We start from the raw sequence: 23,179 nt of genomic DNA on the forward strand, positions 1-23,179 counted from the left end.
GTTGCAGAAACAGGCTAAATAAAGCTTGTTTCTCTCATGTCATTTTGTTTTTTGTAGGAGCTCAACATCTGAGAAGGTTATAAATAAGTAGCTGAGTACAGGTGATGTAGTTTTGCAAAAGAGAAAGAGAAAAACAAGGCTTTTCTCCCTTACCTTGCAAACTGAATTACAAGGCAGCTTTTTCCAATTCAGACAAAAAACTTTAGAATAATATGGGCAGTTGTTTTTCAGTTCTTTAAATGATGAGCACTGGTTCTACTGGAAGAGATGGGAAAGGCAATTCATAAATACATTCATGCAAGATGGGACCGTTCCTCTCACGCGCTAAGGTCTGGTGAGGGCCCCAGCCAAGCATCTTGGTTCAGCATCACTGAAATAAGTGGAATTATTTCTGAACATCCAAAATGGAATTCAGACAGCATGTGAGAAACACATGTGGCTGGTATCATACCAAATTTTAATTTGAAGATGTTTGAATAAGCAACTTGATTAATTTAGATTTCTGGATTTACTACAGAGTACAGCTACCAGTATTGGGACTGCGTGGCAGTATTGTAATTCAAAGGGTGTTGATAGGAGAAGAATCCATCAAAAAATTCTGCAGTAGGTGTATTTCCCGTTTAGCCATCCCTGTGTTTCTAGACAGGTTAATTTTATAATCAGAAACTGCTGATTTATTCTCAAAGGCAAGGAATCTCTTGATGAATCAACGGAAAGATACTCTTTTCAAAGCAAAAGAAAATTCATTTTCTATGCAGCTCTTGTTGGAATAAAAGATGATGTAATGTCATAATCCTTAAATGGAGTAAAATAAGTCTGCACAGACAAAGCGTGGTTGTTCTTGTGGTCATTTGAATGAACGTATATATAGTAACATCAATTGAGAGGATGCCAGCCAAATACTTTTATGTTGAGTCTTAAAACAAATGATCAAGCCTCACAAAAATTATTAAAGATTTTGAGAAAACAAAGTGTCTCAACAGTTGTTGTTGAGAACTCAAGTAACTGATTCACAGAAAATATATAGTGTTAAAATTAATGATATTAAACCAATCAATAAATGAATGAAATTTCAATGATGGTCAATAAAGGAAACTTGAGGAAAAGTCAATAATGTCTTAAGATTTTTAGCATTAAAAATATAGTAAAATTTGGAGCGTTTCGCTGTGTAGTGCCTTTGTAAATACGATTGCTAAACCTTCAAATATTAGCTGAAGTGTAGCTGATGGCAGTGACTATTATCCATCTAATGAAAAATCACTTACAACCACTAACTAAAAATGTGCAGTTCCCTTTTGAACCTAATTCTTAAGTCATATTTTCATTGTTATGTTTGTTCTTAAAGGTTAGAATTAACATGATCACAAAGATTTTTTTTTTTTGCTAAAATAAATTTGAAAGACTTCATCTGTAAACTTGTTAAAAGTCTAAGTTTTAAGTTTGTAAACTGTTTGATATGCTGAAAATAAAAAGACCTGCTTTAAACATGTTTCTACTCAGGAAGCAGCTAGATCTATCATTAAATGACCTTAAAGATCATCTAATTCCCAATCCGTTTTTGCCTAGTTATGATCATGGATGGAGACAGAACACACACACAAAAAAAATCATAGCAGGGGTAGCAGGAGTTTTTCATATATATGCTAAATATTTACATCTGAAGATTAACACCATTGCAATAAGTGGCAAGATACCTGCTTACTGATTTTTTTAATTTTTTTTTTTTTGGTCTTTTATGTTACACTTGCCCGTCAGGTTCACTATAAGAGTAAACTAATGATATTCTAGCTAGCTGTTTTGCTCTGAGGTTCTCACTTAAAAGTTATTGGAATACATTAAAGAGTAATCTGCTTCCACTGCAAAAACTGGATTTTTTTAATAAGTCCCTGCCAGGCCTTACTCCTGTTGCGGATGATTCCTTAAATCACCCTACAATTCCTACTGTAAGAAGAATATAAAAAAAAAAAAAAACCACAAAACACAGGATTTACCATTCTGAAAAATCCTACACTTGACCTTTTGATGATTATTTATTATAAACAAATTAAAGTTTATGTAAATGAGATTTCTTTCAGCTGGTTTTGAAAGATGACTCTACTTATTGGCTGCTGTTTTTTTTCTGAGATTTTCTGTAATTTAAGGTGAAGTTTACTTACAAAGTAACTGGAAAGTTCTTGAAGCTTAGCAAAGGGAAGATAATGAATGGTGTGATGGTAATACTGCCTTATACTCTTTGTATTTGGTTTCTATTGGTGTTTTTATCAAGCACAAAAAGCGTTTTTCAGACAAACCCCAAAGCTATCCAAGAGCACAGATTTAAGGACTGGGCTGTCCAAAAATTCAGATTAGGCAACTTAAATCTATTGATAATCCTCAGCCTCTGTGGGTTTGGCAGATCTCAACAGAAAGCTGAGCTAACCAGCCCACAAAATAGGTGCTGTGAAGCTGTGTTTAGTTTTGATTTCTGCCATGCTCTTTGTGGTAAGATGTATTTTGGGACCGAGAGTTTTGCAAGCTGAATGCTGAAATTTTGGGCATCTCTGTGCAAATTGTCTGTGGGCAAGGATTAGGGACTAGGATTAAATGCAAAAAGGCAGGCTGCAGAACGAGGCCGGTTGTGTAATGCTGCCGGAGCTCAGGCGGTGGGTTGAAGCCTGACCCTATCTGAATTTATCTGAGTGTTGGAGCAGCCAAACGTGCTGCTGGGCTGCACTCTGGGCTGCAATTTGAGGTGGGGCAGGGATTACGGTTAGTGGAAATCCAGAGCCGGCTGGGCTGCTGGCCGCCATACTCCGTGTGGTGTTTTGGGGCAGACATGGTTTCCACATCTCTCCAAAATGGTGGGGTTGTGAGAAGGAAGTGCAGGGCGAGGGCTGCAGGTGGCTGGGGCCTGGCAGCCCTCAGCAGAGGCAGGCAGGAGACTCCTGCTGGGTTCCCATCTTTAACTTTAAGCTTAGGTACCGACCTGTGCGTTTCCTGCGTAGATGAAGGTGAGGGTATGGAAAATAGAGTGTCATGGAGCAAGTGTGAATGTTTCATCCTGCCTGGCTTTTAGAGATAAAAACGTCTGTGCTACTTGGCTTAAAGGCCTTACTCTGAATTTTCAGGAGCCGCTTTGTAGCAGGTCCATGAGATGAAGTGCATGATTTGGAGCACAGCTTTTGAAAGCTGGGGCTGCCAAACAAGGCCTGTTCTTTAGACTTGCCAGAGAAGACAGCTTGAGAGCACAAAAACTCTGCTGGGTCCCCTGGCACAGCACCTTGTGCCTGGTTTTTAGCTGGGCGAGAAGTGGGGCCGTGCCAGGGATGGACCTGCCGAAGTAGAGGCCAAAGAAGGCCTGAGGCCTTCTGCCAGCCCTCAGAGATGTGCTGAGGGTTGCTCTGAGGTGTTAGGTGCGCCTCATCTCGCTTCTTGGGTGGTAAACTTCTTGGATAACATGGTTGAGGGGTACTGGTGGATTTCCACGTGGTGTGTTCCAGGCTGTCAGATACTCAGGCTCTGCCTCCCCTGTGCAGTGTCAGGGCTGGTGTGGGCAGCAGCCCTGGACTCAGGTGAGCAGGGCCCCCAGCCAGGTTTCTCGGTGTTCCCACTTGCTTCGTCTTTGCCAGCACTCCCGTGTCACTGTCCACATGTGCCTGCCTCTGGCTGGGAGAAGTGCCGTCTGCTGCATGGAAGGGCTTTAAACATCTCCACAAATTCCCTGGCTGAATTGATAGTTCAGGAGAAGTTCCTGGGACAGCATCTGTTCAGCTCGTTTTGATCCAAGCTCACAAGAACATCCACCGTATTATGCATAAAAGTCAGCACTAAATAAAAATGCCTCCAACAAAAAAGAACCAAACAAGCTGCCCAGCGGTAAAACCAGGTCCTTTTCTCAGTCTGTGATGCGCTATGATAGCACTTCTGTTTATTTCAGGCACAGTTAGCTTCTTGCTTGCGTACAGAAGCCCCTTGTGGTGATGGAAAGAAGCTTGGTCATGTTGCATGTGCAGCTGTATCTGAGCTGTCATCTGGACATTGATAAAGTGCAATGTCTTCATTGAGGAAATTCCATTAGAAATACGAAGAATGCCATTTCATTATATTAACATATTCACAGTTCTGATAATTATCTCTTGTTTAGAGAAAGGCGACTGAGTAAGGAGAGTGTAAACACTGAAAAGACATTTCTGAGATGTTTGAGGCATGATAAAACTGAGGAGGTATTTCCACTTTTACCATAAACCTGCATAACAGCTTGGCCCAGTCTCTTTGCCTGCTTCTCTCCTGTTCATTAGATGAAGGAAATGGCAGTCACAGACCATGCTGAGCTCTGAGAGATTGCTGCTGGCTCCCAGACTTCTTTTCCCTAAGGATGATTTTACTGGAGAAACATCAAATACCTAGAAAGAAGACTTAATAGAGAAAAAAGCATATGGAGCAAATGGGCTTATCAGGATCTTCTGTTATCTTCAACTTTTTAGGCTCTGGGGCCCCTTTCTCCATGTCTCGACTTCAGCTCTAACTCAGCCGTGGTTATCTGTTGTCCTGGCAGCTGCCTTAACCTCCAAAACCTAATTTGTTCTAGTCACTATACCTTGCGGCAGATTTCCTTTCAGAAATTGTTCAGCCCTCTTCAGATGCCTAGCAGCTCATCATATGCTGGCAAGCAGTGGTGCCAAAATGCACGTACCCAGCCCTCTGCTCAATTTGATCGCACAGGACAAAGCCCAGGCTAGTGTGAAAGAGGAGAACTGAGTTTTTAATCTGGAATTGATCAGCTACGTCTGCTGGCAAGTGTTGTGAGAGCGGGGAGCTCTGCGGAGTGACCCTTGGTTGGATTCCTAGGTGCTAGCAAGACTTCCGAATGGATCTGCAGCAATCATTTCCCCTTAGGTGCTAGTATTCAGAAGCAGAGGTTCATCTCAGGAAGTTAATCACCATTTGATTAATCACATTATAATTTAGGTATTTAGAGAGGCTTATTTTGCAAAAGGCAAGTTTATGAAGTAAATCCCATTGGCAGTCTGCTTTCAGCAGAGGAAATTGTAGAAATGCTGGAACAAATATACACAAATGCTCTCCTTGAGACCGTGGAAATAACACTTGGTCCTAGAGCAGCTATCTTGTCTTAGCAGAGGAATGGGTAAGATGATGTAGCAGGTTCTTGCTGATTTGTGAGTCTTGTTGTTTCAGAACTATCATTTATCAGGTTGAGATTGTTGAAGTGATTTTGTCTGGGTGTCCCTGCGGATCGCACATGCATTGTATGCACTGGGTTCACCATGGTCACTTGCCCTTTTAACTCCAAATTTGCTCAGACCCCCATGTCCAGAGGACACAGGTGAGAGCAGGTATACCAGTGTCAATTGCATCAGGACCGACTGATGGTGACTGTGCTAGGCAAATACAGAAACCAGATAGTTCCTGAGGTTTGGACATCTTTGTTACTTGCTGCCATGAGGTACATTGAAACAGTATGATGACATTTACATGGAGTTTTTATAGTTAAATGATACCTTTCTCCAGTTCTTTGGCTACAGAGGTATTTATACAAAAGCACAAAGTTTATTCTGGTTCACATAAGGTATTTTTTGAGTAAGTTTGATTAATCAGCTGTTCATATATGTAAGCAGAAAAACAGGACTGGGATGAAATAGTGCTGTCCCAGTGGCTGTTGCTGTCATGGGCACTGCAGCATTCTGCCATACCATTAGCAATGGCATCCTTCTGCCCTGCAGAGGAAAGCTCCATACTTTTTTGATGACTTGTCATTCATTTGTTGGTTGCCTAAGAAAGAAATGGCAATATTAAGGCTCAGAAACATGCATTTGAAACTATGTGTGAATGCTTTGGACTACAGAGAGTGGTCAGGATTATGTGGTCCCCCAATGTGGCCTGTTATTGTTGCAGCTGGAGGCAGAACAGAGGCGAGTGGACAACAGTAACCCAACAGGTCACATCTCATGTCCTCTTCGTGTGACAAATGCAGGGATTTTATCTTAAACGTCTTTTTTGTATCCGTTAACACTACAGTAGCCTAGAAAGGGAGTCTGAGTTGTTCATAAGCACTTGTCCCCAGACAGTCACAGTAACTCCTCAGTAAGGGACAAATATTCATAACAGATCTTCATTAACTTTGTGAAAGTTTAGGGGAAAAAAAAAAAAGTCCAGTGGGTCCCATGTAGCCCATTGCTTTCTAAGATACAAAAGCGTGGTGTTTTTTTTTTCATTTTCTTTATATGTACTGTTGTACATCCTTTTGTGGTTATACATAAAAATCTCTATCCCCAGACATCACAGTAGGATGTAAATGAAATTTGCTGGCTCATTTCACCACTCATCTCAGCGAAGTGAACTTGTTGGTCTATTTTCATCATTACCTTTGCCATCTGGCTTTTTTATAGGGAGCCTCAGTAGTAGTGTAGAGACTGGATGGAACCACTTGGGCTCACCTGCCCATGGTAGAAGGAGGTCAGGGACTTTGATGCCAGTGGCTACATTGGCTGAAAGTTAGTTTCTGCGGCTTCACATGTTAGACCAGAAATTTCAGTCTCTGTATGTGTTTTTCTCCCCAGTATTGATCAAAAAGTTCTTTGTAATGGCATTGGTTCTGTTGATTCCATCTCATAACTTGAGATATTTGAGTTTTGTTTTAAATGGTGCTTTTCATTTAAATACTTCTCATGTATTTTTTTGTTGTATGTGTTCAGGTAAGATATTTGAAGAGGTGCGTGCTGGACGCCTTTTTGTCAGTGTGGACATAGACTGAGCAGTGTGTAGATTTTTGAATTGGCTCTCAACAAGAATTGGTAGGGTGAAGGATTAAGAAGGAAGAGGAAATACTGAGAAACATAGTGAATATGTGTGATACTGATGACGTAGCTGAGGTTGGGTGAACTAAAATATGCTTCATTTGCGGAAAATGCTGAAGTGGAAGGGACACAAGAAAATGGAACACGTAAATCTAATGCAAGAGGTGACCCTTAGCATCAGCATATTGAGACATTTATGCCTGAAGCTAGTAAGAGGCGCTTAGCCCTATTATTATTGACAAAAAATAGTTATATATTTTTTCTTTGTTATTGATGTTTTACTGGTACAACAATGCATAAGGTCAGGAATGTCCATACATGTTTTTTCATATACTTCCATGATTTGCATGACTGGAATCTTCCAAAGAAGAAATTAGGTAAAATATTAAGGAACAAAAAATATTTTCTGTAGGCTTTAAAGCCACCTGTCTGTAATTCATGTAATACCAGCGGTTCCAAACTTGAACTTTTATCTTTCCAAGGGTGACTCTTACACCTCAGTGAGTACAACATTCTGATCTACTTGGTTATATAAGCATTATATTTCTGCATGGAGCAGAATTTTTTTTGGAGATCAAAAACTTGCTATTTCCCAAGCAGTCACCCTGTTGCCCAGTAGTTTGAAGGCTGATAAAGAATAAAACTGTATGTCCAAGACACCATTATTTGTGAAGTGAAAAGCACGGTGAAGCAGGCTTTGATTTTTGTCAGTGCATTTTTCTAGTTGTCTAAATTCATTGTTGCACCCAATAAAAGATGGATAGGATAAGCCAAGGGTGGTTGCTTGATCTGTATCTATAAATTTAATGTGACTTCAAGCCTACTTAAGGAGACATTCTGTTTCCCAGCACCTTTAATTTAATTTGAGAGACTGAGCTTTTTTTTTTCTCCCCCAAAGGTTATATTTTGTATTCCGTAGTGGCTTCAAAGGGATAGTTGAAACACTGCTATAAAAATGCAGTGATTGAAGTGATGCTTACAACATTCAAGTAGCAGAATTATGGCCTGGAAGAGAAACGGGCACTCTTTGGTGTTTGAGAAGTGCTAGCCTAATTTTTTTTTTCTTTCCTAAATTTTTCTAAGAATATTTAAATTTACTAATACTTCCAAATATGGTGTCTGACTGTGCTGCTTCTGTGCTTAGCAAAGCCCCTTCTGTCACTTAGTGAGGATGCTCAGCACAAGGAGCACATACAGTCTCCGGCTGCTGGGTCCTCCCAGCCCATTTCTCCCGAATGGGTTTGTGGTGTACTGTCTTTGGTATTAATCACTCCCCATTGTCTTCTAAAAAACTAATGCCAGACATCTGTTAGATCCCATCCTAGCTCTGTCACATTAATTTCAAGGAGACATCATTAAAATATTGTGTGCATGGGTCTCTGGTTTGTGAAGCCCTGGCATAATTAAAAGTTATAGCTTTCCAATAAGAGTGAATAAATTCACAGAATCTTTGTTACTTTATTCAGTTTTACCCAGAAACAAGCACTGCAATCAGTTTTTCACAGTGTTTCTTAAAACCTGTGAAAGGAAATGCCTCTTTCCAGAGAACATTTGACGTACTGAATGTCTACTGATTTGTTCAGAGTTAAGTGTTTAGAGAATTTCATTAATTCGAAACATATTCCCTCACTTTGTGCTGTAATCAACTGCTAGCTTTTTGCTCTGTATTGCACATAAATGCCAAAATCACTGCTGAACTTCAATGCCTCTTTCCCGGAATGGCAATTTTCAGTGGCTTGGCAATGTCAAGTACAATTTTCTAGCTTAAAATAAGTGATTTCCAAAGAGTGCTGTGGATTTTGGTTTTCTTTTCTTTGTCAAAACATAAATATCACAGGTATGTAGCAAATCAGGAAAGCATCTAGCAGTTACTTTAATGTACTGTTAATGACCTTTTAGTTAGATGGTTTATCTGGATTTGCAGTCGGTTTTCTATCCTCTTTTGAGGACTGTGTGTAATGTGTAAGACATGAGTCCTGCTGTCCTTGCAGCCTGAATAACATGGGCTTTTGGAGGAACAATCTTGCTGCGTTGGTGGCATGTACCTGGCAGGAGGATGGGAAGCGTGTTTGACCCTTCCTCTTGCGAAGGTGATGTCAGTTGGGATCCTTTCATTTCCCACTAAGTATATCTGAAGTGAAGGCTTTATCTGCATGTGTCAAATAAGCTTTTACTCATTCTCCACGTGCTCTCTCCTACCTCCCCCACCCTTCATTTTACTGAGATTTATCTCCCAAAGGTTATATATGTGGCTTTTAGAGACAAAAGATATGTGCTGATTTAGAGGTGCAACTATGCAAGAGTGCTGTCCTGTGTTACACAGCGATGTGATTCAATCCCTTAGCTTATTCAGTAATCTTCGGACCGTACCTAAACACACACTCATCTATACATGTATAATATATATCACCTATGCACTAGTCGACATTTTCAGTGGAATATAAATGTGATAAAAAAGACTGTTCTTCTTGGTACACCAAATAAATGCTAATAGATATTTTTGTTCTGTGTTTCTATGGAAGTGGTATAAGTACTGACTGCAGTTTATGTAATTTCTTTTTGCAACAGAATGCAGTAAGTATGACTTGTTTGCAGTGCCGGTTTTGATGCATGCCAAATTTTAACTTTCTCATCTAGAGCTGTGCGAGTTTTGCAGTCTCTGATTGATAATTGCAATTGGTGTGAGGGGCAGAATTTGATGCGGCTGAGAAAGTTTGGTGATCAGCTATGATTTTGCTCTCCCTAAAACTAAATTGATCAAAGTAATCTGTGCTGCCTCAATATTTTCTAATCTGCTTGTGTGTTCTTAATCATAGTGACCAGATCCTTAATTTAAGCACTTAAATGATTGCAGTTGCCTATAGTAATAAAAAAAATAATTAAAAATCTATTATCATAACTTGAGATTCACAGGTATTGTAGAGCACATTTACTTCTTAGTGGAAGAAGGTACAGTGGTTTATTATGCAAATATTCAGCCTTCCTAAATAAGCAATGTGCTCTTGAGGAATAGGAAAAAAAAAAAAAAAAAGAAAGTTGGGGTGGGTAGAGGAACCACAAAGCCCAGAAGAGAAGACCAGCAGTAGATATCCCAAATTACTCCTGATTGCAGTTATTTCTGCAGACATATGTATACAATTCTTACAGTATTAATGGCTCTTAAAAGCACTGGTTAGGAAAAAAAAAAAAAAGCTGCTGATGTTCCCTTTTTCTTTGGGAGTGGCCCTCAGAATGGGTGTCTGGCCTCCAAACTGCACTAATTTAACATCATTATGATGAGATGAAGTGGCGAACCACAGCTTTTATCCTGCAATCCCGGCCCTGGTGGTGTTAGGAGTAAAGCTTCAGTTGCACCTGTGTGCATGAGGGCCTTACCTGGGGTACTTTGGGGCTTGCTGTGGTCATCGTTTCCAGTCCTTATGAGTCTCTCTGGGAGCGCATCCATGGTGATGTCTCTCCAAGCCAGTTTTGTGTGAATTAGCCTTTCCAAAGGGTTTTTGGCTGACCAAGTTCTGATTCCCATCCTTTTAGGGGGCAGTGGCACAAGCAGGGAGGAGGTGGGTTGACCTCTGGAGGCAATCATCTCTTAACCCAGCGCCAGCCGCATCCGGAACAGCGGCGTGGGCCCCGGTCTGCAGTGAGACGGGGTGCCTTATTTGCTGCTGACCGATCCTGGCTGGAAAAGAGCTCGTGCTCCTCTCCTAATTCTGTTTACCAGAACCTGTAGGACCACATGTTATGTATGGAAACAGATTAGCGCAGGGAAAACTGTACATTCCCTGACACCACAGGTTTCCATATGACTTGTCCTAAGGAATTGGTACAGAGGCATCACGAATATAAACCAAGAGTTTCTGGTCTCTTCAGTGGAGAAAGCCTCAGGGAAGGATTAGGTCTAAATTTTCCAAACTAATCTCACTCTGAATAAAATATTACCCAAACCATCACATCACAAAACTAGGAGGAGTAGTTAATAAAGCAGCTCGCTGGCTTGCAGCTGCTGCAGTAACCTACTCCAGCTCAATTCCAGTGTGTTCCACAACAGCCAAATGCAAATGTTTTATCTGACAGGACAACAGCTTTGAGCAATTCATTATCAACTACTGTAATGAGAAGCTGCAGCAGATCTTCATTGAACTTACCCTCAAAGAAGAGCAGGAGGAGTACATCCGAGAGGTAATGCTTAAATCTCTCTCTTTATCCTCTCCTCTTCCCATCATCCCTGTACAGCTGCATCAGCATGTGTGCTTGAACCTCTTCACACGTCCGTGTGGGACTGCAGGACTGTTCACATTAAGCAAAAATGTTAGCTTGGGTTTTGTTTCATTCGATGAGTTCTCCAAGTACAACAGACCCAACTTACGTACATTAGCATCAGTGACTGACAGTTCTGAGCCAAGGGCTAATTAATTTAGTAGGTTACCAATATTGCTTGCTGGTGTTAGTGCCACTACCCTGCAGCATGCGTTTGGGGTGGCACAGTAACATCTGGGATAAACCCGCAGCTAAGTCTATTTCAAAAACTTGGGTGGGTGAAACAACACCGTGTGAGATCAAAGGAGCTACAAGTAGACTTTGGTTCTTGTTTACTTTTGATTAACTATTGAATTGAGCTGTGAGAGCTTTAAGGGTAAGTTATAAACTGCACTGTGGAGCCCAAACTCCAGTGTGTGACGTTGTTGTGTGAGTGAACATCAAGCCGAAGGTTTAATACATTTTAGCAGCATTCCCTGGGATACACACATCTCAGACGAATGCCACTTCACAGATGTAGAAACTGGCATGCACTGTCCATGCTCAAATTGGATGAAACCATTCTGCTGTGCAAACATTTTTGAAAATTGAGTCAAGTTCCTGCCGTATAATCCCAAGGATATAATATGAAGCTTTGACGTGCCTTTTTTTTTTAATTTTTGTGTATAATGGGGAAACTCATGAAACGAAATTACTGCAGTTTGCTTCTTGAGTGATATTTTGAACACTCTGAAAAAAATAAACTGTATGATGTCACCACAGAATGCAAATTCAGAATGATTTTTTTTTCTTTTCCAATCCTTTACTCTACTTATACTACCTCTATATGCATTAGCATCTCATCCTGGAAACGTTATTGCTGATATTTGAAAAAATCAGAATATCTGAACGACAGACTGGATTTTTCAGATGTCATCTAAATTTAGCCTTTTTTTCTTCCACCCATTAAAAAAAGGAAACAAACCCAAACAAAACAAAACAAAAAAAAGGACCCTTAGAGCTTAGAAATTTTGATCTCAGATGCTTGCACTGAAATGGGCTTCTTCCCTTCTAATCAGTGTGAGCGTGCAGAGAGCTGCGCTGACCCGGGCTGGGCAGGAGGTGGCTGGCCCGGCTCCAGAGGAGTGCATGGGAAGCTGACACTGATGGGGGAAAGGAATGGAGAGTGGGTTTGGCAGCCGCTCAAGGGCAGTCGTTCTGCGCAGATAATGTTAGCAGGAGATGATTGCATTTTTTTTTTTTCTTAATAAATAAGATGTTGGTAAGGATATAGAACTAAATGCAAAAATAGTTAACCGGAATATAATTTAAATTGCCTGGGGGGAAAAGCTCCATCAGTTGTTTTCCTGTTCAAACTTTTTTTTTTTCCTGTAGGGAATTGAGTGGACTCATATTGAGTATTTCAACAACGCTATAATTTGTGACCTAATAGAAAATGTAAGTTATATTAACAATCTCCATGAATAATTTATAATGCATGTATTGAATTTAACTATAAAATCTGTACACATCCTCAGTATATTTTGCTTTTTTAAAAACAACCCCGTTTGTATTAATCATCTATTTTTGAATGGTGAACATTTGTTTTATTAACAGTTTTTTCATAATATTATGTTTTTCTGCATTAGAAATGGTAAGCAGCGCCTACGCAAGAAAAAAGAAAACTGAAATGTTTATATTTAGTGGTGTTTTCATTAAAAGATATGACATGTAATATTATAAATAATGTTTTCTTTCCCTATGGAAACCAGAAAATTCAGTGATTCGTTACTGAGTGCTTTAACTACAACAAATATTTGTATCTAATAGGAGCAGTTCCTATGGACTTAGCAAGGCAAATTCCTTAACAATCAGAAAATAAAAGTTTTTAACTATTAATATAAAATGTATGCTGGTTTTACTCATAAACTGGCTACTTTCATTTAAGTTGGCGTTTCTATGGTCTGAGTAAATGACATGAAATTCCCAAGTAAAAGGAAGTCAGGAGATTCCAGTCTCTGAAGCTGTCTTTTAAAAATGGAGATACAAAAATCTGTTGGGATTGGGGCTGAGGAAAAGAGAACTGGCCATACCTTGAGATGGTTTGAGGGACATTTTTTTGGGTTGCGGAAGTCCCACAGAAAAGAGCAATCTCACTTTTATGTTTATGTACACATGACGAAAGCAGACACTAAAACTCCTGTCTTGAAACTGCAGAACCAAACTGGAATCCTGGCCATGCTAGACGAGGAGTGCCTGAGACCGGGAACTGTTACTGATGACACCTTTTTAGAAAAGCTGAACCAAGTCTGTGCCACTCACCAGCATTTTGAGAGCAGGATGAGCAAGTGCTCCCGGTTCCTCAATGACACCTCCTTGCCTCACAGCTGCTTCAGGATTCAGCATTACGCTGGCAAGGTACCTACTGATGCTGGGAGTATGTGGTGTTTGGAGAGTGGTGGTCCTGTGTGTAGTGTGGGTTTGGGACAACGAGGAGCCTCTTCATCCGTCAAATGATGTTACAGTAATGGTGGAGAACTGCCTGAATAAGTAGTCGATGTGAAAATCCAAACCTGCCTTAATCTTTTCACTTTTGAACCTAAGATACTGATTTTTGGCTGGAAGATTTTCAGAGATCATGCTGCTGTAGCCAAAACCAAAGGCAGGGCTCCCTTCAGCACGGGGGCTTGGTGTCCCAGGTGCTTCAGTAGTAGAAAGTTTGTGCTGCTAGGTCTCTAAAAACAAAAATATTGTTTAGAAAGACAAAAACTCACACACATCTGAAGGCAAGATATTTTGGGAAGCATGTTCTTTGTCATTGAACTAGGTGAAGTCCTTGATTATGGTGATGAGAAATAGTTAGGGTGATAAGAAAGTGGAATTTTTGTATGTTTGAACTGAGCTTGTTTTGAAAGTCTGTGCCTTGAAACATGGAAGAGAAAATTACACAGAGGGCTTGCGAATGTATTTTGCTTTTTACAACATAAGCAGTATGAATAAATACAAGACTGATAGGTTTTGATGTATAGTTCAGCATAACTTAATGAAAAGCAAAACCATTGTAAAAATGGAGACAGATTATTTATGTTTTTGAAGCCAATTTGGGATTGAAACTACACCACTTGTTTCAGTCTGCTGAACTATTAATTTCACAGAGTAAAGAGTATTTGGAAAGCGTTTAATTTGCCTAGTTCTGTTTAATTCTTTACTAGATTTTAATGTTTTCTCAATCTTAAATTTTTGTGTAGCTTGATAACCTGTCCTTTCAAAGTAGTGCTGGAAACACAATACTTTCAGCCTCTGAGGCGGCTGTTCAGTAACTTTACATTATGTATTTGCTAAGGAGATTTTGTAATTGCCTGTCAAGGATTAACGCTTAGATATTTTTTGGTTGTCATAATTCAAGGTAAATTTTAAATACCCTCATGCTTTGCAAAAAAATGCAAACGGACTGTGGCTTTGCAGCCAGTGAGGGTCTTCAGTTGTTACTGACATTGACTTGCACAACAAAGCAGCCAGTAAATTCCAACTATTTCAGGATTGTTTTTCCATCCTCAGCTGAGAACATTTTGATCTGGTCACTGGACAACAAAAGTTTGACTCTTCTGTTGTGAAATCTAAGCAAGTTAATATCAACAGTATTGTCACTAGTGGCATTTGTCACACCTGTCAGAAACTAGAAAGGTGTACGCTAAAGAAAAATGTCACCAAAGTTCATAGTCACTTACTGCTGTGTAAAATGTAGCCACGTCAGTATTAGTTTGATATTCTGCATACATAGTACGCATCTGCGCAGAACTAGCTGTGAAATCATGAAACTGAAGAATTTGTATTATCAGCCAGGTAACTTGTCATAATTAATCAAACTGAATTTAAAAAGCCAGTAGTGCTCTGAGATCTACATGACGTTCCTCTGGATGCCTTCTGGGTCTCCAGCTGCGTTTATGGTTGTTGTCATTGGACTGTTTTCCTGGTAAGATTCCTTTTAAGTAACAGTCCCCTAAGGACCGCATGGATAACTACTTGATACTGAGCTCTCAACAGTTTCACAGGTGATGTTTCATATCTTGTTTAGTTAGGCAAGTAAAGTAAACCTTAGCACTTTGAAGAAGGACATTTTTACTGTTGTGATTTAAAACAGAGGGAGAAAATGTTTTATTAACCAAAAAAAGATATTTTGGGGGTATTTGCAAGCAGTGGTGTATCAGTTATTATGGAAGACCTTTTTCTTTTTTTTTTTTCTATTTTAGTTACTAGAATTGATCAGCACAAGGAATTTTTAGTAATGTGAGGAGACACATCTTTCTCAGGAAGGGTGTTCACAGAAAAATATCAGAATTTTATGTTTAAAAAAAAAAAAAAAACCTTTCCAGATGTCAAATTTGTAATGAAAGCCAAACCATCTTTCATTTATTTTGAATGCTGAGAAAGAAGAGGAAATCAATGTCTTGGCGCAACTTAGAACTAACCTATGTTATGTAGTCCAAAACATGCTCTGATGAGACTTTTCCATATTGTTCAGGTTATGTACCAGGTGGAAGGATTTGTTGACAAAAATAACGATCTTCTGTACCGTGACCTCTCCCAGGCCATGTGGAAGGCCAGTCACTCTCTTATCAAAGCGTTGTTCCCCGAAGGTAACCCCGCCAAGATCAATCTAAAGAGACCACCGACGGCAGGGTCACAGTTCAAGGCGTCGGTAGCTACCTTGATGAAGAATCTTCAGACAAAAAATCCAAACTACATTAGGTAAATTACTCCATGGTGAATTTATATTAGGCTAAGTTAAATAATATCTTGATATCTGAGGATAAGTCAATTGAAATCTAAGGTTTAAATTTACAATAATAGCTGTTGACTTGCAGTGCTGCAACCAAGCATCCTTGTTCATTTCCCTTTGCAGGTGTATCAAACCCAATGACAAGAAGGCTGCCCACATTTTCAATGATGCCCTGGTGTGCCACCAGATCCGCTACCTCGGTCTTCTGGAGAATGTCCGGGTCAGGAGGGCAGGTTATGCATTCAGGCAGGCGTATGAGCCATGCCTGGAAAGGTACAAAATGCTCTGTAAGCAGACTTGGCCCCACTGGAGAGGGCCAGCCAGGTAGGAAATCCTCTTATTCTCATCTCTCCCATTTCAATGAATAACATGATTATCTTCCATACATTCTGATTTTTTTTTCCTTTTTTTTTTTTCTTATTTAATGAAAATTTAAATAAGGTAATTTAAAGATAATTTGACAAGTAGGCCAATGTAGTTCAAGTGTTTTACTCGCATTTCATTCTCTTGCCATTGTTCTGGACTTTGGATGAGTTTTTTCATTGGGAAAAGGGTTGGTTCTACAAAACCTACTCTTTTCACTGGTCTAAAAATTACACTTCCTTGGCAAAGGAGATGGTTTTAGTGATGAACTAATCTAATAATGGAAAAGATATTTGCATGTGAGCAAGGACATCACCTTGTTTTTAAGTGTATGACAGCTTTTACTGATTCGGGTCTCAGAGAGAGGTGGGAGTGGAATGAAAATGACTGGAATGATCAGAAGGACACTTATCTTTAATAAGCAACTTTCAAAGTATTGGAACACCCATTTCTATGAAGACAGTCATGCAATTTTCCCCTGTTCTTTCAAGAATAATTTTACATAATGATTGCTAAACAATGAGATAATACTTCTTGCAAATCAGTTGGACAGACTATATAATTTTAAATTGCATAATGTTCACATATGCCTTTACAGATAACTTCCTGGGTAGGCAAATGTACTTCTCTTAGTTCTTTTTGCATATGGCCATCAATAACATGATTTAAATTAGATTTATGATTTCTTTCATAGCAGATGACTATCTTTAGCTACAATTCAAATTTTTAAGTTATCAGGATAGTGCTAGGAGCACAGTATTGATAATAATACAGTTTTAATTACAGTATTATACTGTGCTAAAGTTCTTACAAAGATTTGTCCCTTCTTTTTGTTGGCATTTATAAAGAGCTGTTGGTAGTGTGAAACATTAGCTTGTCAGTGTTTGTTTTACATTTTTATGATAGCGTGAGAGCCCTTTCTTTTTTCTTTTTCTTTTTTTCCCCAAGTAAAATCATAGAAGTAAGAGGAAAAAATAGGCCATTGCTGATGCTGTTAAATGAAAATTGCCCCTTTTTCATCAAATTATTCCGAATCTTTACAGTGATTATTCTTGCCTTCAGCTAAACAAACAGTGAGTAAATGAGTTAGGTTTTCAATCTGCTTATGACAAGCACTATTTAAGAATTGAAAATGCGCTTTCATATACTTTCCATAAATTAATCCGTGAATATGTAAACCAAGAAGTTTTAGAGCTGGAGGTCATGTTTGCTAAGCTCATTTACTTGTTATTAGGGCTGGTGTAGAGGTGTTGTTTAACGAATTGGAAATCCCTGAAGAAGAATTTTCATTTGGTAGATCAAAGATATTCATCCGCAACCCAAGAACGGTAAGTGAAAAATGTCTTTCCGTGCAAAATCAAGCCATCCTTCATGAGGATAGCCTGCTATGAACTGCATAATTTGCTAGCTTATTATTACAGCTTATTCTAGATACCGGGCTTTGAGATATTGGTGGGGAATATAGCATTAAAGAATGCTGTTTAATGTTAGACCCATTAAAATTGGTATGAATGAACATTGAACATTGATGAAGACTGAGGAAGAATCAATACAATGCTACAATAACTGTGAGCCTGAGTTTAATGTAACTTTCATGCACTGACTTGTGGCAGTATATCTTCCATAAACCTTGTTGATGTATGTGACCCTTGCCCTCAAGGTAAATAAACCAAAAGGTGTCTGAAGCGGGGGGGACTTGAATGGAGGAGAGATTTCTCTTATAATAACTGTACTTAGGTTTTTTTTGTGTTTTCTCCCCTGCTGTTTTTCTTCCAACATCAAACAAAAACCTTAAAATAAAAAATACACACAGCTCTTCAAACTAGAAGATTTGAGAAAGCAGCGACTGGAGGACCTGGCTACTCTCATCGAGAAAATTTACAGAGGTTGGAAGTGTCGCACACGCTTCTTGTTAATGAAAAAAAGCCAGATTGTGATTGCTGCCTGGTACAGGAGATATGCAGTAAGATATTGTCCTTTCTAGCTCAGTGGTGGGGAGAAGAGGAGCATATCATTTAATTACTTAATATGGGTTTTCACATTCTTCCTCAATTTATATGGAGAAGGGTTGAAAGAATTCAATTTTATATTAGTATTTAAATACTAAAAAATGTCCGTAGAAGAAAATTGCTAAGTGTTTACTTTGTGCCGTTGCTTAAATAATTAAAAAGCTCCCTAGAGTCCTTCAGCTCTGGGAGAGCAGGATTTTGTGGCCCAGCTGGGGAGAGCCTTTTCCATTAAGCTGAACCAAATGCTGTGTACTTACAGTGCTCTCAAAACATATGGTTAATGTGTAAAAATGTTTGGTAATATTACGTGTGCAGTTCTGTGGAATTCAGTCATTCCTAAAGCTTTTTGTATTTTTGCCTTATTTGGAACCTTTGCATTTGAGGCTCAAGAATGCTGCTTGGGAGGATCCCAAGGATTCATTTTAATTATAGCTCTTAAGAATCATAGTTCAGTAGTTTTTATTGATGCAGTTCTCAAAGTTTCAGACCTCTTTGTAGGTTGGGTCTTCTGTGCCATTATGAGCTGAGCAGTATTGTTACAGGACTCTTACGTGTCTTCAGTTACTGAATAACATGGGCTTACATGACACACAAGATTTACTGTTTTCAGGTTTTAAATTCTCAAGTGTCTCAGGTGCATTTCCTGAGACAACTTTGTGTACATATTAGAAAGCCTGATAAAATATCGTGTGAAATGGAGAGAAAGCATCTTTTTAAACTGGAAGTTGCAGAGCTGACAATCACTCATTTTCAGTTGATGAGCACTTCCATTTATCATCTTGAAAGCCTTTAGCATTTGGTTCAGTTATCTTGGATAATGAGAGCAAAGTATGGGTGATTAGGATAAAGCATGGTTATTTATATCTGAGAAGAAATGCTTTTACACTGTAAAATTCCTCTCTCTGAACTTCTGTGATTGAATGCACAGCAGTATCAGAGCTGGATTGCATAGTGCCTCTATGTCTACTTTATGATCTCATGATCGTAATGAATTGAAAATGGCATTGCCACAACTCTGTTGACACATCTTTTAATATAACAAAATGAAAACAAATACACGACCAAGTTCACATCACTGTTGATTTCTTAGCTGTAGACCCTTACTGAGTCTTGAGTCCTTCTGGCTCACTCACAGAGATGTTCACTGTAATTAAGCAGGCTGAGTGTGAAGCCCAGAAGCATTATTGCAAAGTTTGCCAACTGTTATGCATTTAGTATGATACTAACCACTAGCCTACCAGAGAACTGAGCTTTTTAGATATAAAATGCTTGGCTGTGCTGAAAACTTATTTTTCAAACCGGTGTACTGGGATAATATTCCAACATGTTATTCAGAAATTCATGGTGTATTTGTTTTTGTTTTTTCTATTCCTAAGTTATCATCAGTATTTGGTGTTATAAAATGACTGCAGGCAATAGGACCAGCACAAATCTCGTGAAAAGGCGATGAAAAAGCACAGCCAACAAACTTGAGCATTTGTGACAGTTTGCATGCTACCCTGTTGGTGGGAAAGACAGATAAAGCTGTTACTGTTAGCATTTAATCCGTGTAACACTTGTGCTGCTGACCATGAACTGTTTCTGTAAACAGCGAGCGGCATTGTCCCTGTAGCATTGTTGGATGGGCTTTGTTTCCTCTTTAGTTGAACGTGCAATCTGTGCTCTGATCTGCTTGTTCAAAAACTGTTCGTGTTTTACATTTATGGTTTCTACCTGTAATTATTTTCATGTGTTAGTAAAGAATGTTTTGTTATACAATATTCTGCAGTCGCAATATTGTAAGCATCATATATTTATTTCCAATACAGCAACAAAAGAAGTATCAGAAGATAAAGAGTTCAGCTATTATAGTACAATCTTACATCAGAGGGTGGAAGGTGAGTTCCCTCTTGCTACAGCTCTGCCATGGTGAGTTAAGGAGTAGGTAAGAAAACATATTGCAAGTGCACCAAGCCTCCTGTCTTTCATGTCTTCCTGGCATGAGTTTGGGTCAGTGAAAGCAGGCCTAAAATAAACAGTTTAGATCACCTGGGCAGTATGTTACTTGGGGTAAGTCTTTAGTTCTCTTCTGTGTGCTAAGTAGAGGGGCGAAAGTATGCTATACTCACTGTGAGCAAGTGCCTTGACTTTGCTTGCTTGTCCTCTGCCTCAATTTGCAACAACTTTGCTTCTTCTCTGAGAGGTTTGTTCGGAGAACGGAGAATCCTGTGGCCATAGTAGAGACTTAAGGAGTGATGCTGTAATAAGAGGTAAAAGCGAGGGTAAGAGCCACATGAAACAGCCACAGTGCTTAAAGCAAGCACTGTTGTGCAGCCTCAGTAAAAAAATGCCCCTGGGCTCCTCTGTTTTCTTGTTAACCTTTCTCTACCCCACTAGCTGTGACTTTCTCCTCTATTTAGGGAAGAGAGAACTGTGTTTAACTCTGGAGTCAGTTCCCTTCCTATCGGTCAGGGAAAGGACTGCAGTTACTACCTGGGTGTCAACAGCCCTCTTCTGCCCAGCAGACTTTAAACTGTCAGCAATAAACTAGCATAATTTGGTTTTATTATTTGTTTTGAGTTTTAAATTTGTTGTCTTTTTTTTTAATGAATTAAAAATATTCTGGCAGTCTAACTGTTGATGTTCTGTCTTTTCCCGTGGGTGTTATTCAAAGAAAACTGGGTAAAAGCATCATCTCAAGTTATTATATTTTTTTATGTTCTCTCAAGGGAGAACATATTTTTTGTGGTACCAGTGCTGTGGATAAAAGCCTGGTCTGACAGCAGCCTTAAGCGTGACCTAAAACCTTGCAATTTACCTGTGTTTTATTGCTTATTGCAGACTAAAGGGATAAGGCATACACTGTGCAGAAGAAAAGTCTCATTGCCATTATATAGATAGTTAGAGATCTTGGGTTATGTCAAATACGTTATTTTCAATTGTTTATAGGCTCGGAAACTTCTTCGGGAGCTTAAGCACCAGAAGCGTTGTAATGAGGCTGCCACAATAATTGCTGCTTACTGGCATGGTACCCAGGTAAGAAAGCGGTAACAAATCCTGCACTTGATTGTCTCTGCATAGAATGAAGAAGGCCCTTGAGCGTAAAGCTAGCAGGGAATATCTTCAATGGCTTAAACTGCTGATTTTTTGTTTCTCTTTGCTGCTAACATGTTTAGCTGGTGCAATCTGGGAAGCTGGGACACGCTTTAATATTTGCTGTTTGTAGTGACTGGTTTCTTTTTCTTTCTTCCACTGTTGGGAACTTGCAGTAACCTTTTCTTCCCTAAGCTTTTCTATATCCCATTTTCAAACACATCACAGGCACGAAGGGAACTGAGACGACTGAAGGAGGAGGCTAGAAATAAACATTCTATTGCTGTTATTTGGGCTTACTGGCTTGGATATAAGGTACTTCATGCACATGTCACATGCCTCCCTTCATTACCCAACAATATCAACAATTAATCAGTAGTAAATAGCGAGAATTAATGACTAATACAATTGACTTAAAAATAATAGAGCATGATCATTGATTGCCTCCATCTCCATTCATGCCACACTTAATAAATCTGCCAGCATTCTGTATGTCAGTTTTTCGTAGAGTAGGAAATCCCTTGCATGGCAGCCAAGTAGTGGTTTGCACTAACAAGCCATTAGACTAGATTAAAAATTACTAGACTCCAGTATTCTCAAATGAGGAAATGCATTTAACTACATGTAAATATGCAAAGCATGGTTTGTGGTGGGGAGAGAAGGTTGTGGTTTGTTGGTGCTTCCCTCCCCCTCCCCCCAAGTGCTTTCAGTGACACTGTCCTAGAGATCTAATTGAGATTTTCATCAGGCTGTATATTCTGTACCCTGAGCAGTCTTCATTTACAAGCTCAAACCAAAGCTATTCATTTTACTACATTGTAGTTTTAATTGGTTTAATTGATTCTCTGGTTGCGATTTAAACCAGTAAGAAAATTTTAGTAACTACAATGAAAGCGTGGCTTTATGACTTGAGGAGAAAATGATGTTAGTTTGCAGTTCTAAACTCACAGCCCTAGAAAAATCCCAGGAATTTCAGCATCAGCTGTTTGTTTTCAGAAGCAAAGTCCCACTGAAAGATTCTTGCTAATCCCCGGCCTGCATTTGTGGGTTTTGTGAACATTTGAAATGCTGTTCCCTGGAGGTCAAAATTTTATTGGTTTCAATTAATAAATTCTTACCTTAGTTGAAAATAATATTCTGTAACTTCATTAAGTTTAAACCATCTTCCAGTTATTATTTAGGTCGGGGAGTCTTGTCCGAACACCTTGCAAACACGAAGAAATGTGCTTAGATCACATCTGAAGTATAATGCTGAGTTTGAACTTTGCTATTTTTATATAAAGCTATTAGATATGTAATGAAGTGGCAGCCCTGGGAATCAAACAAACGTACAGAATTTCCCTCACTCTAGAGGGCCTGTTCATTTGGCTTGATTATTTAGGTAGCTGTGAAAGTTGACAGAGACACTGTTTCCTCTACGTTTGTTTAAATGCAACACATCGATTTGACACTTTTCACCAATGAAATTGGCCAGTGCTGCAGAACAGATATTTACTTTGCTGAGTTTAAGATGTTCTTTAGAATTAAAAAGGACAAGACCAGAAATTAATGCAATAGTGTTAATTGTGTTAGAGCTCATAATTTAAATATTTAGAAGATTTGGTTAATTTTTAACAGGTTTTCGTAGTTAGTTTTATCTATTGGCTCACTGGAATTTCATGAAAAATAGACTCCTTACTCCTTAAATGTAAACACAATTGTAATAATCTAAATTGAATTAAGATTAGAAGACATACAGTATCTAATAAAAGATAAACCTGCTATCGGTTTGATATTTTATATTTTCCCAAGGGAATATTTAAAACAAAAGTTTCTCTAAGTTACCTTAGAGATCACTTGCTTTTAAAGAAAAGCCAGAGACCTCAAGTATTCGTTTCCCTTCCTTTTCACAAGGCAGACAAATACTTAACTTTGCAGAATGTTTGTTT

General features: G+C 39.0%; 1 protein-coding gene across 5 annotated transcripts in view; it reads left to right on the forward strand.

Annotated features, from left to right (window-relative positions):
• MYO1B (myosin IB) overlaps positions 1 to 23,179 on the forward strand; it is a 179,283-nt gene that overhangs the window by 139,756 nt on the left and 16,348 nt on the right. For 3 of the 5 annotated variants that reach the window (XM_083842874.1, XM_083842875.1, XM_083842878.1), the window contains 10 exons: positions 10,866 to 10,970; positions 12,423 to 12,485; positions 13,245 to 13,445; positions 15,550 to 15,776; positions 15,931 to 16,131; positions 17,405 to 17,498; positions 17,984 to 18,133; positions 19,988 to 20,056; positions 21,108 to 21,194; positions 21,480 to 21,566. In XM_083842874.1, coding sequence (XP_083699000.1) covers positions 10,866 to 10,970; positions 12,423 to 12,485; positions 13,245 to 13,445; positions 15,550 to 15,776; positions 15,931 to 16,131; positions 17,405 to 17,498; positions 17,984 to 18,133; positions 19,988 to 20,056; positions 21,108 to 21,194; positions 21,480 to 21,566 — 1,284 coding nt within the window. The remainder of the gene's footprint in view (positions 1 to 10,865; positions 10,971 to 12,422; positions 12,486 to 13,244; positions 13,446 to 15,549; positions 15,777 to 15,930; positions 16,132 to 17,404; positions 17,499 to 17,983; positions 18,134 to 19,987; positions 20,057 to 21,107; positions 21,195 to 21,479; positions 21,567 to 23,179) is intronic. The other 2 variants (XM_083842876.1, XM_083842877.1) reach the window with 1 other exon arrangement.

This window comes from Anser anser (assembly GCF_964211835.1).
Source record: "Anser anser genome assembly, chromosome: 6".
NCBI lineage: Eukaryota > Metazoa > Chordata > Aves > Anseriformes > Anatidae > Anser > Anser anser.